Here is a 13,460-nt window from a genome sequence, read left to right as displayed (position 1 = left end):
TCTTCCTCACAGGCATGTATCTTGTGTAAGGATCTGCATACTGAATCAATAAGTCGGAACTATCCCAAAGAAAACTTTTTGTTGTTTTTTTTAAATACACCTTCATGTTCATATGTTTTAATTAAAAATAAAACAGGAAACCTTGTATGGATGCCTGTAAGATGCCTGTAACCCCACACAGCAGAATCTGAAAACACATCGCGGGCAAGTGCCAGTATTCAGTAATAGCTGAGCAACGGATCTGTTCTTTTCTGTCAATGCAAACATTCTGGATAATCCTAATTAAAAATAAAATAAAACAGGGTTAGTAAGTGATTTTCATGTTTCACTTCTAAACATAATCTGCATAGAAGAAAACAAAGTTAGAGGTATCCGCATCATCACCCAAACAACCCTCCCTAGAATAAACATCATTTGGTACAAACAGTACAAGGATTCACACACCAGAACAGTACTGGGGATCATTACACCAGTTTATAATTCTCATAAGGCTTGAATGAAGTTTTGTCTTACATCAGAAGCATCATTTGTTTGGTGAGGTTAATCTATTCCTAGTGACCATTTTGCACATTACACTTGTTCATTATTTGTAGTCCCAGGATTATTGACCCAAGAGAAAATAGCTCTGCTGCTGAAGGCCAGTAGTCATAGCTATTTGGGGGAAAATACATAGACTCATAGACACTAAGGGCAGAAGGGTCCATCGTGATCATCTAGTTCAACGTTTTTCAAACTGGGGTCTGCGGATCCCTGGGGGTCCCCAAGGGAACTCCAGGGAGTCTACAGACCCCGCTGATCAACTCCTCCCTCTCCCTCCCTTCCCCAACTCCTCTCCCTCCCTCTATCCTTCAGAGGGTACTGAAGCCAAACCAGGACATTTTAATTGGCGGTGCAGTGGGGCTAAGGCAAACTCCCTGCCTGCCCTGACTCCACGCCGCTCCTGGAAGCTGCCAGCACATCCCTGCAACCCCTGCAGGAGAGGGTCTCTGCGCTCTGCCCCCGCCCCTAGTGCAGACTCCGCAGCTCTCATTGGCTGGGAACTGCAGCCAATGGGAGCTGCAGGGGCAGTGCCTGTGGGCAGGGGCAGTGTGCGTGGAGAGCCCCTGGCCCCTTGCCTAGGAGCCACTGCCAGAGAGATGTGCCAGTCGCTTTCAGGAGCTGCCCCCCCTCCTACACCCAAACTCCCTCCCAGAGCCCTAGGGTGACCAGACAGCAAGTATGATAAATTGGGACTCGGGTGGGGGGCAATAGGAACCTATATAAGAAAAAGACCCAAAAATCGGGACTGAGATTGGTAAATTTATGGAGAGGACGGTGTGATAAGACTGCCTAGACTGGCAGCTGGCCCATCTGTGACTGCTATTAGCAAATATCCCCAATGGCTAGAGATGGGACACTAGATAGAGAGGGCTCTAAGGGCTTGTCTATACTACTGCTTACGTCGATGTAAGCGATGTCCCTAAGGGGTGTGAAAAAACCACACCCTGAACCACATAACTTACATGGACTTAAAGCAGTGTCTACACCAGGTGTCAGCAACCTTTCAGCAGTGGTGTGCCGAGTCTTCATTTATTCACTCTAATTTAAGGTTCTGCGTGCCAGTAATACATTTTAACGTTTTTAAAAGGTCTCTTTCTATAAGTCTATAATATATAACTAAACTATCGTCGTATGTAAAGTAAATAAGATTTTTTAAATGTTTAAGAAGCTTCATTTAAAATTAAACTAAAATGCAGAGCCCCCCGGACTGGTGGCCAGGACCTGGGCAGCGTGAGTGCCACTGGAAATCAGTTCGCGTGCCGCCTTCGGCACGCATGCCATAGGTTGCCTAGCACTGGTCTACACCATGCTATATCAGCAGGAAACGCTCTCCCACTAACACAGCTTCCACCCCTTGTTAAGGTGGAGTAATTAGGTCGATGGAAGAGCGCTCTCCCATCGACATAATGCGTCTTCACCAGATGCACTGCAGCAACACCCATTTAGTGTAGTAGTGAAGACAAGCCCTAAGTTACTACAGAGAATTCTTTCCCAGGTGTCTGACTGATAAGTCTTGCTGACATGCTCAGGGTCTAACTCAGAGGTGGGCAAACTATGGCGGCCCGCAGGACCCTCCTGCCCCTCCCCTGAGCTCCTGGCCCAGGCAGCTCTTGCAGCCTGACCCGGTGCTCTGTGCTGCACAGTGGTATGGTTGGCTCCAGCTGGGCAGCACGGCTGCCTGTCCTGGTGCTCTGGGTGGCGTGGCCGTAGCGCTGCCAGCCACTGGTGCTCCAGGCAGCGTGGTAAGGGGGCAGGGAGCGGGGGGGTTGGATAGAGGGTAGGGGAGTTCGGGATGGTGGTCAGGGGTAGGGGTGTGGATAGGGGTCGGGGCAGTCAGAGGGTGGGGAACAGGGAGGTTGAATGGGGGCAAGGATCCCGGGGGAGAAGTCAGGAAGGAGACGGGGTTGGCTGGGGCGGCGGGGGGCAGTCAGGGGCAGGGGTTCCAGTGGCAGTCAGGGAGAAGGGGTGGTTGGATGGGGCAGGGGTCCCAGCAGGCAGTCAGGAATGAAAGGAGGGGTTGGATGGGGGTGGCGGGGGGCAGTCAGGGGTGGGGCATCTGGGAGTAGTCAGGGAGGGGTGGATGGGGCAGGGGGTTTCGGGAGGGCCATCAGGGGACAGGGAACAGGGGGGTTGGATGGGGTAGGAGTCCGGGGGGGGGGGTCAAGGGGCACGAAGCAGGTGGGGTCGGATAGGGGGCGAGGGCCGGGCCACGCCATGCTTGGCTGTTTGGGGAGGCACAGCCTCCCCTAACTGGCCCTCCATACAATTTCAGAAACCTGATGTGACCCTCAAGCCAAAAAGTTTGCCCGCCCCGGTCTAACTAATCACCATGTTTAGAGTCAGGAAGGAATTTTCCCTCAGCTCAGGCTAGCAGAGACCCTGAGGGGAGGAGAGGAGGTTCGCCTTTCTCTGCAGCATGGGGCCTGGGTCACTTACAGATTTAAACTAGAATAAATGGTCTGTAACTTGAAGTCTTTAAATCATGATTTGAGGACATCAGTAACTCAGACAGAGGTTAAGGATCTATTACAGGAGTGGGTTGGTGAAGTTCTGTAGCCTACAATGTGCAGGAGGTCAATAATGACAGGTTTCAGAGTAACAGCCGTGTTAGTCTGTATCCGCAAAAAGAAGAACAGGAGTAGTCAGTAGTCAGATATGCATCCGAAGAAGTGGGCTGTAGTCCACGAAAGCTTATGCTCTAATAAATTTGTTAGTCTCTAAGGTGCCACAAGTACTCCTGTTCTTCTTTTTGCAGGAGGTCAATAGATGATCCTGGCCAAACCAACATGCCTGCTCAGGTCTGCTGCCAGGGAGTGGCGCCCTCTGGCGGCTTCCCTTTCCTCCCCTACCAGAAAGTATTATTCTGTATGGGCAGGGAGAGGGGACATGAATTCTGCACATGTACAGCTGTGCAGAATTCCCCCAGGAGTATCCCTTCTGACAGCATCCACCCCATTCAACTGCATATGGAGACATCTGAATGCATGTCTGAATGCATTTGAGGAAAATAAGTTCTTTCATGCGAAGATCATACATGAAAGGGAAACCCTAACACAATTAACCATTCAATGTGTATGTAGGTATATTGGAGGGGGGGGGACACACGTATAAGTGTATCTATAGGGAACTGACCCTACCCCGCCCGGCGCCCTGTACAAGACGAGTACGCACAACCAGACGGCAGTGGAAAGCGTGCACATCCCGGGGGCGCTGAAGGGCATGCCTACGGGCAGGGCTGCAGATCCCCGCACGGAAGTGCTGTTTGCGGCACACAAGAGGCACCCCGCAGCGCCCCCGCTAGTAGGAGCACACCCCGGGGCTCCGCATGTCCCCGTTCAGCACCACGCATGCGGGGGAGCCTCTACCACGGGCTGAGGGAGCTGCAGACCCTCCCTCTCCCCATGGCGGGGGGACCCTACGCCGGGCCCAGGAGCACCTCCTACCTCCTCCGCCCGGCGCAAGCAACGGGAGCCTTTCTTGAGGCCGGGGTGTAACCACACAAACAGCTCCCGGTGACCCTCAGCCCTAGGCCGGGGAGGGAAGGTCTCCGGCCCGCGGAGGCAGCACACCCGCCGAGCTGGGGAAGGCCTGAGCAGCGGCAGCCAGAGACATCGATCCTCAAGCGCGGCCTGGCCCAGAGTCGCCGCACCCTCCCGCGGATGAACGGCTCGGCGCTCCCCCTGTCAGGTCTGGCAAGGCTGCGATCAGGTGCGGAGGCTGGGCTGGGGCGGCTCGGCCGGGAGGGCGCAGCGGAGACGGAACGGAGGAGATGGCGTCTCAGCCGCCACCTCCCAAGCCCTGGGAGACCCGGCGCCTCGCGGGAACCGCGGCCCCGGCCTTCCAGTGAGTGCACAGGCTCCTTTCCCGGGATACAGCCTCAAAACCTCCCTGCCCCGCTCCCTATGCAGGGGGAGAGAGGCTCCCTCCCGGGGACCCTGCCCCGTTCCTCCTTCCACGGGGGGGAGACAGACCTCCCCACCCCGGGGACCCTGCCCCGTTCCTCCTTCCACGGGGGGGAGACAGACCTCCCCACCCCGGGGACCCTGCCCCGTTCCTCCTTCCACGGGGGGGAGACAGACCTCCCCACCCCGGGGACCCTGCCCCGTTCCTCCTTCCACGGGGGGGAGACAGACCTCCCCACTCCACCCCAGGGACCCCGCCCCGCCCCTCCCCCCCCGGGGGGGGGGGGGGGCAGACCTCTCCACCCCACCCCAGGGACCCTGCCCCGCCCTCCTTCCACGGGGGGTTATGAGACTTCCTGCCACAGGCCCCTTCCCCCACCCGTGGGAAGAGAGCAACATGGACTTTGCTTCCCTGCCTGCCCCCCCTCCCCAGTTTGTGAAGTTTTTGGGATAATGTTAATATAAAATGATTATGGGTACTGATTTTGAACCTCTGAATTTATTTAGGTCTGCTGATTTGGGTGCCAGCCTGCTGACCAGGCCTGGACAACCCACACTCACACGAGTACCTCCGCCTATTTTGCCACGACCATCACAGCAGGCAGGGAACAGTAGCCTGAGCAATTTCAGACCTGCATACAGCAGTTCCTTTTCTCCAGGCTATGGCACATATGGAAACTCCTTTTATGGAAACTACAGCCCTTACAGTTATGGATATGGTGGTATGGGCTATAACCGGTTTCGTACAGACGATCTACCTCCCAGCAGATTTGTTCAGCAGGCTGAAGAGAGCAGCAGAGGTGCATTTCAGTCCATTGAAAGTATTGTGCATGCATTTGCCTCAGTCAGTATGATGATGGATGCTACCTTTTCAGCTGTTTATAACAGTTTCAGGGCTGTATTGGATGTAGCCAATCACTTCTCCCGACTCAAAATACACTTCACAAAGGTGTTTTCAGCTTTTGCATTAGTCAGAACTATCAAATACTTCTACAAACGGATGCAGCGACTGCTGGGTCTGCGGAAGAGCTCTGAGAATGAGGATTTGTGGGCTGAAAGTGAAGGAACTGTGGCTCGCATTGGCCCAGAGGACCGGGCAGCTAACTCAGCAAAATCCTGGCCGATTTTCTTGTTCTTTGCTGTTATTCTTGGGGGTCCCTACCTCATCTGGAAGCTGCTCTCCACATACAGTGATGAAGAAACAGGTAAAGGAAATCAGCAAATTGAGGCGATTGTAGGTTAAAAAATAAACTATTCATGTTCTTGCCACAAAGAAATTAGTAAATCATACCCTAAAAATGCTGAATTTGACAGGGAGTTGGAGATTAAGGTATTAGAATAGCCTATTCTTTGATGCCATGTTAATTGATCCATTCAGTTCTCTATCAAAGAGGTTCTACTTCTAGGGAAGGTAAAACTTTAGGGCTGAGTTCTGCAGATGCTTCATAGGTATACAACTGCAGAATCAGATTTCTTATGTGAAAGAAACTCTTCTTTGGCAGCAAGATTCAACTAGGTATTACAATATAGCACTTTACTAATAACATGTTCTTTACTGAACTTGGGGGAAAAACTTGGGCACTTGCTTGCTTTATTCAGTCAATCCATCAATCTGATGACTTGGAATAGAAAATTCTGCAAACCAGGACACTTATATGCAGAGGCCTAAATGTGGATTCAGGAGCCTAACTTGAAGCACCTGAAAATGTTGGTAATTGTATAGTGCCATATGTGGGTATGGCCCTGTAATAAATGTTTGTATAATGCTTTTAAGATTTAAAGTGTTACATAAATATTTATGTGACCCATTATATTTAATATATGCATACTTGTGGAAAAATTCAGTTTATGTTATAAAGTACTTTAAAGTTCCAGATGATTATGCTGCTTTTTAACTCTTCTGTGAAATAGTGTCTAGTAACTGGGCAAACGGAGATGATGATCACGTAATTGGAAGAGCAGAATATGACTTCACTGCTGTTTCAGAAGAAGAAATTTCTTTTCGTGCTGGTGACATGCTAAAATTAGCACCCAAAGGTAAGATTATGATTTATTGTGGATTTATTTTCTAAATTCCAATGACTTTTTAATGCTTGTGAATGGAGTCATATTGACAGCCCTTAGAGATCAAAAGAGATGTATTTTAGTTGGCCCAACTCAACAGGCCAGTGATTGTGTGGACGCTCTAGAGAAGCAACATGTCCAATCTTTTTGAGTGGGTTTTCCTTAATTTCCCTAAAATGTTGGTCAGTACAGTAACCCATTTTGAGACATGCCCAAAGATCACTAACACAGTGCATCGTCACCAACCACTGTACTCCTCATATTTCCTTATGGGCCATGCAACAGTGCTGTAACAAAAGTTAGATCTGTGCAGCACTTTCATTTTCAGAACACTTCAAACATTAATCCTCATGGCATCCTTTGGAGACAGGTAAATTGTTTGCATTTCTGTCTTATTACAAAGTCAGTTTCTCTGAGCTGGTATGCATTCTACCCGACTCCCACCAGACTTCAGTGAAATCTACACATGTGCATCTGAGGGCAGAATGTGGACATTGTAATAATCGCTGAGGAAACTGTGCTTTTCAGAAGAGGATAGTTGTCACATACATACAGCACACTGAATCCTGTAGATAAATGCAAATATTCCAATCTTTTGAGTATGTGTAGGCCAAAAAAAGATATACCTGGAAATATACTAACAGTAATTTCTTAGAACATTTTGTATTTATTCTTTGTGTAATCAATTGCATGTAGTTAATTACAGTGAAGTGTTTGATCTTCAAAAAGACTTTTGAAGTCCTTTTTCCTCTGCAGAAAATATCTTGTATCCTTTGGAAAAGGGGTGTACCTTTCTTAGCCTCTAACTGGACTGCTATAACAGGAATTGACAAATCCTGTTGTATCTTTTTTATTTAATGGCTGTCAAATGATTTTTTAAAATTGTGATTAATCGCGTGATTTTTTTAATTGCGATTAATCATGCCATTTTAAAAATTAATCATGATTAATCACGAGATTTAATTGCACTGTTAATAATAGAATGCCATTTATTAAAATATTTTTGAATGTTTTCTACATTTTCAAATATATAGATTTCAGTTACAACAGAATCCAAATGAACAGTGCTCACTTAATATTACCGTATTTTCTTTGTTCATAAGCCGCATTTTTTTTAGTAAAAAAGGGAAGCACCAGAGAAGGAGGTCAGCTTATGAGCGGGTATAGAGAGGGAGAGGTGGGACACAGCCCCTCTCCTCCCCCCCCCCCCCCCACAAAGGGGGGCAAGGAGAGGCAGCACAGCCAGCAGAGCCAGAAGGGAAGAGGCGGGGCCAGAGTCTCTTCGCTTCTGACCACGCTGCTCTCTCCTCAGCCTCCGAAGCAGCTGCAGATCCAGGGCTGGCAGGCTGCGGCCGCACCGCCCAACCTGCCGAAGCAGCTCCTGCCAGGCCAGAGATATCCTCACCTGGCCCACCCCAGCTAAGATGGGAAGCGATGGGATGGAAAGAGTGTGGGGCTCCAGGCTAGGGGTGGGGTCATGTGGGGGGTGGTCACAGGCATTACTCCCCTGAACCCCAGCTTCTCCCCCTCGCCCCCCAGAAAAAGTTGCTGTCCCCCAGCCCATCAGGGTAAGCCGCTGATGGCCTGAGACACTTTGTTTACTTAGGTTTACCTCCGTGCCTGCAGACTCTCGAGGTAAACAAACCATCTCGGCCCGCCAGCAGCTTATCCTGATGGCCCGGGAGCCAAATTTTGCTGACCCCTGAATTATAGGGTCAGCTTCTGAATGGGTCATAAAAAATTTCCATTTTTACTTATCCATCTTGGGGGGGGGTTGGCTTATAAACAAACGGGCTTGTGATCGAGTTTATACGGTATTTTTTATCATAAATATTTGCACTGAAAAAAGATAAATATAAGAAATAGTATTTTTCAGGTCACCTCATATAAGAACTGTAATGCAATCTCTTCATTGCAAAAGTGCAACTTACAAATCTACAAATTTTTTTACATAACTCCACTCAAAAATAAAACAATATAAAACTTTAGCACCTACAAGTCCACTCAGTCCTCCTTATACAGCCAGTCACTAAGACAAACAAATTTATTTACATTTACAGGAGATAATGCTGCCAGCTTCTTATTTACAGGGTCACCTGAAAGTGGGAACAGGCGTTTGCATGGCAGTATTGGTAGCCAGCGTTGCAAGGTATTTATGTGCCAGATAAGCTAAACATTTGTATGTGCCTTCATGCTTCGACTACCATTCCAGAGGACATGCTTCCATGCTGATGACTGGTTTTGCTCGATAATGATCCAAAGCAGTGCGGACTGACAGACATTCATTTTCATCATCTGAGTCAGATACCACCAACAGAAGGTTCATTTTCTTTTTTGGTGGTTCAGGTTCTGTAGTTTCTGCATTGGAGTTTTGCTCATTTTAAGACTTTTGACAGCATGTTACACACCACCTCCCTCTCGGATTTTGGAAGGCACTTCAGGTTCTTAAACCTTGGTTCGTGTGCTGTAGCTACCTTTAGAAATCTCACATTGGTATCTTCTTTGCGTTTTGTGAAACCTGCAGTGAAAGTGTTCTTAAATCGAACAAAATGTGCTGGGTCATCATCCAAGACTGCTATCGCATTAAATATATGGCAGAATGCAGATAAAACCACAGAGCAGGAGACATACAATTCTCCCCCAAGGAGTTCAGACATAACTTTAATTAACGCATTATTATTTTAACAAGCATTGTCAGCATGGAAGCGAGTCCTCTGGAATGGTGGCCGAAGTACGAAGGGGCATATCTGGCACATAAATACCTTGCAATGCCAGCTATTATAGTGCCATGCGAATGCCTGTTCTCATTTTAAGGTGACATTGTAAATAAGCAGGCAACATTATCTCCCATAAATGTAAACAATCTTATTTGTCTTAGCAATTGACTAAACAAGAAGTAGGACTGAGTGGACTTGTAGGCTCTAAAGTTTTACATTTTGTTTTTGAGTGCAGTTAAGTAGCAACAACAAAAAACTACATTTGTAAATTGCACTTTCATAATAAAGAGAGTGCACTACAGTACTTGTATGAGGTGAATTGAAAAGTACTATTTTTTTTCTTTTTTACAGTGCAAATATTTGTAATAAAAAATAATATAAAGTGAGCACTAACTAATGCAATTTGTATTCTGTTGTAATTGAAATCAATATATTTGAAAATGTAGAAAAACATCCAAAAATATTTGATAAATTTTCAATTGGCATTCTATTATTGTTTAACAGTGCAATTAAAACTGCAGTTAATCATGATTTATTTTTTAATCAAGTTAATTTGCTTTTAGTTAATTGCTTGAGTTATCTGCGATTGACAGCCCTACTTTTTTTTTTAATATATTTTAATTAGGGCCCTACCAAATTCACGGCCACAAAAAATGCATCATGGACCGTGAAATCAGGTCTTTTGTGTACTTTTACCCTATACTATACAGATTTCATGCGGGAGATCAGTGTTTGTCAAATTGAGGGTCCTGACCCAAAAGGGAGTTGCAGGGTGTTGCTGCAAGGTTATTTTAGGGGCGGTTGCAGTATTTCCACCCTTACTTCTGTGCTGCCTTCAGAGCTGGGCAGCCAGAGAGAAGTGGCTGTTGGCTGGGCGCCCAGTTCTGAAGGCAGCACCCCTCCAGCAGCATTGCAGAAGTAAGGGTAGCAGAATCGCAACCCCCGCCTCCAATAACCTTGCGACCCCCCCCCCACACACACACACACACACACACACCGCAACTTCTTTTTGGGTCAGGACCCCTACAATTATAACACTGAAATTTCAGATTCAAATAGCTGAAATCATGAAATTTACAATTTTTAAAATCATATGACCGTGAAATTGACCAAAATGGACTGTGAATTTGGTAGGGCCCTAATTTTAATATATAAACGTCTATATTTGATTTTCTATAAATATTAGCACTATAAACACCACATGAACAGTTATCTGGCTTGTCATGTGACTGACTAGTTGTTGACTTAATAGCAAGTATTCTCCCATGCTTCTGCTGAGCTTTGAATTAGATTGCTGTATAATGTCTGGTGAGATCTCAAACTCTATGAAAGTGTTTTAAGGTATAACTGTTATGCATTTTGCATTGCTTTGTAACTATAGCTTAGTTTTCTTATCAGAACAACAACCCAAAGTACGTGGCTGGCTTTTGGCTAGTCGTGATGGTCAAACAACAGGACTTGTGCCAGCTAATTACATCAAAATATTGGGTAAACGAAGAGGTCGGAAAACAGTGGAGCTGGAAATTATTACAGAGCAGCAGCCGGCTTTTACCAACACAACACCTGTTAGAGGAGCCACTGATGCGGATACTTTAGAGGAGCAAGAAGATGCATTTGAGTCTGTTTTTGTTGAAATGAATAAGGTTCCCGTTACCTCTGACTCCACTGTGATAGGTGGAGATAAACAGGATCTCTGATGCACCTGGATAAAATTTAGTGATTGAACTATACTTATCAATAATCCTTTTGATATTCTTAAAATTGTAGAAGTACACTGTTAGGACTGTATCAAGTATCTCGCTGCTGGGTGATGGGTGAACAGATAACGAAATAATTTACCCAAACTTTAATGGCATGCTTGGGTCACTTAAAGTTGTACATTTGTGGCCCTGCCCAGCAAACTATTGGCAATTGTGAGATCTCAGGCTGGAGGGAGTTCTGTAGAAGCAACTCGGTAAGCCAGTGTGTTGCATCTCTAGCTGCACATTTTGGTCATCTGAAGGAATAGTGCTGATGAATTCTAGAGGTAGCAGTGTCCAGTCCTCCTTATTGGAGAAAGAATTGGCTTGATATGAGGCTTTTGAGACGGGGTGTTGAGAAGGAAAACAACCATTTCTAGCAGAGGCCTCCAAAAATTGTATATTGAAGAGCCCTTAAAATACTTTATTTTTTTGGCTGCTTTTTGGTAAAATTAGTGCTTCCACTACCACAAAGAAAAATTAAAGACTTCAGTCCTTTGTTATAAAAAGGTGATTCTCTTAAGAAACAAGATTAGCACTGTGAAGGAAGGTACATTCAACTGGAATTGTAAGCAGATAAATGCTATTACCGGTGTTTATTTGTCTTTTATTCTAATATTGTTTTCAAGAACGTATAAGCGGGTTTTTTTTCCCCCCCACCATTCTGGGAGCTTTTCCTCATCAGAGTCCTGAGGACCACATGTTTTGTTCTGGTTTATTATGCACATGCTTTAGGCCCTACGTATCTTCCAGCCAAGCAATGTTAAGGATGCTCATTTTTTATCAACATCTCTCTAGGGCCTAGTGAGCTAAGTTAGCACAGCCACACTTCCAGCCAGGTATATAATAGCTTATCAATTTCTAGTAATTATGTATTTTAACAGCTACATCCAAACTTCCCTTGTTTCAGTGCAATTTCTTTTTGAACTTTTGTGAGAAAATTCAGCCTGATTTTAACACAGCAGGAATGCATCACAGAGTGGATAGGAAACATCTGTGTTGCCATTAATTAGATGCGGTTTTCTATTGATAATCCCACAAAATAGGAAACAAGAAAAAAAGCTGCCCATTTCATTGTCTCATCATGGAGATGGATGAGTTAACTGCTAACTTTATTATTCCTAATGCACTTCAGGTGTTAAATCTGGTATTTCCCCATAAAATCTGAGGTACATTGAGAACCATAATTGCATAAAGACTATATTATATTATAAATGTATATTAACAATATACATTTTGCCTTCAAATCTATTTACTTTTGTGAGCTCTGTACTGAAGTCACACTTTTCTGGGAAGCAAATTTAAGTAAAGATTCCTCTATCGGGACTCACTCACATTAATATTAGATTTGATTAACACAGAATCATTTTCAGTTCAGGCTGTAGTTCTTATGGAATGTTCTTATATACTGTGTTGAACCCTTCAATGTTAGAACAGATCATACAGTTCTAATGTACTACAGCAAAGGAAAAATACTGATGGCCGTGTATTAATAAATCATTTCAATTAAGTAGCCTGTTTCTTAAAAACAAAAACCCACAGCAGCACCCAAGCTAGTTAAATTCGCATACTTATACTAGCTGTTCCTGGGGGAATTCTGTGCCAAAAAATTAAAAATTCTGTCACAATATTGCAATAGCCCAATATAATCATGCCGGTTTCAATTATTTTGGTAATTTATTTCAAAAGACCTCTCAGCAGGTATGTTTGTAACAATGCAGACAACTGAAAAGATTCAGGAAATATTTTTTTGACAAATAGATTCCTTACTAGGCATATTAATACATACATTTCTCTAGGTTAAATTATTACTGAAAGTTATTTCCCCCCCTCCTCCCACAAGCAGTGCAAAGGTTTGGGAGGAGTCAGGGATAATGGAGGAGCTGAGGGAGGGAAAAGTAACTGCTGGGAAGGAGCCTGGATGTGAACTTGGAGGGTTGTTGGGTGTGGGTGGGAAAAGTATGGAATGGGGGTTTTCTGGTCAGGGAGGGATTGTTAGGGAGCCTCCCCCATGCAGATGCTGGCTAACCCCTAGCTTCACTCATTCAGTCATGCCCATCTGTCCCAGTCCCCATGTGTCCCTGCACCCCCACTCCCATTCAGTTCCTGCCCCAGTCTGTGACTCCCACAACAGCCCCATATGCCCCACGCTGTCTGGCTCTCGTATCCTGTGCCTCCTGAGCTGGTCCCACAGAGAGGGCACTGTGAGGAATGCAGCTTCTTTTCCCTATCTGCAGCTGGGGCTGCTCGCTCCAGGAGCAGATGCTCTCTGTCCTAGCGCACAGTGACTCCAGGTAGGCGAAAGGTGTAACTACAGGACTTTTCAGCAGAATGTATTTTCAGCTGAGGGAAAAAAAAATCTGCATGGCACATGAATTCTCTGTGTGTAGGAATAAGTAGCATAATGGATTTTCACATTTCTATAGAGATCTTCAACATCAATTTCCATTGCAAGCTTCATTAATATGTTTACATTTTAAGTGCACTTGCTAGCTGTT

The 13,460-nt window shown here is 45.7% G+C and overlaps 2 protein-coding genes across 2 annotated transcripts in view; one reads left to right on the top strand and one right to left on the bottom strand.

The window, feature by feature from the left end:
• PUS10 (pseudouridine synthase 10) overlaps positions 1–4,134 on the bottom strand; it is a 73,706-nt gene extending 69,572 nt beyond the window's left edge. The window contains exons 1-2 of the mRNA XM_034764276.1: positions 3,984–4,134; positions 142–278 (exon numbers count right to left, since the gene is read on the bottom strand). Of these exons, the coding sequence (XP_034620167.1) occupies positions 142–267 (126 nt within the window). The 5' untranslated portion in view covers positions 268–278; positions 3,984–4,134. The remainder of the gene's footprint in view (positions 1–141; positions 279–3,983) is intronic.
• Positions 4,135–4,217: 83 nt separating this feature from the next.
• On the top strand, positions 4,218–12,472 carry PEX13 (peroxisomal biogenesis factor 13). Its single transcript, XM_034764277.1, has 4 exons — positions 4,218–4,383; positions 4,950–5,647; positions 6,354–6,479; positions 10,622–12,472. Exons 1-4 carry the CDS (start codon positions 4,310–4,312, stop codon positions 10,918–10,920), a joined length of 1,197 nt encoding a protein of 398 aa, XP_034620168.1. The 5' UTR covers positions 4,218–4,309; the 3' UTR covers positions 10,921–12,472.
• The last annotated feature ends 988 nt before the right edge of the window (positions 12,473–13,460 follow it).

The sequence above is a fragment of the Trachemys scripta genome, chromosome 3 (assembly GCF_013100865.1).
Source record: "Trachemys scripta elegans isolate TJP31775 chromosome 3, CAS_Tse_1.0, whole genome shotgun sequence".
Lineage (NCBI taxonomy): Eukaryota > Metazoa > Chordata > Testudines > Emydidae > Trachemys > Trachemys scripta.
The sequence above is the reverse complement of the archived record's forward strand: the minus strand, read 5'-3'. Positions and strand labels throughout refer to the sequence as shown.

Bases quoted from the DNA above. Each gene is read 5' to 3' on its own strand.
- PEX13 (XM_034764277.1), top strand. From the start codon at position 4,310: ATGGCGTCTCAGCCGCCACCTCCCAAGCCCTGGGAGACCCGGCGCCTC. The intron at 4,384-4,949 runs GTGAGTGCACAG...GAATTTATTTAG, and splicing joins ACCGCGGCCCCGGCCTTCCA to GTCTGCTGATTTGGGTGCCA. The intron at 5,648-6,353 runs GTAAAGGAAATC...TCTGTGAAATAG, and splicing joins ATACAGTGATGAAGAAACAG to TGTCTAGTAACTGGGCAAAC.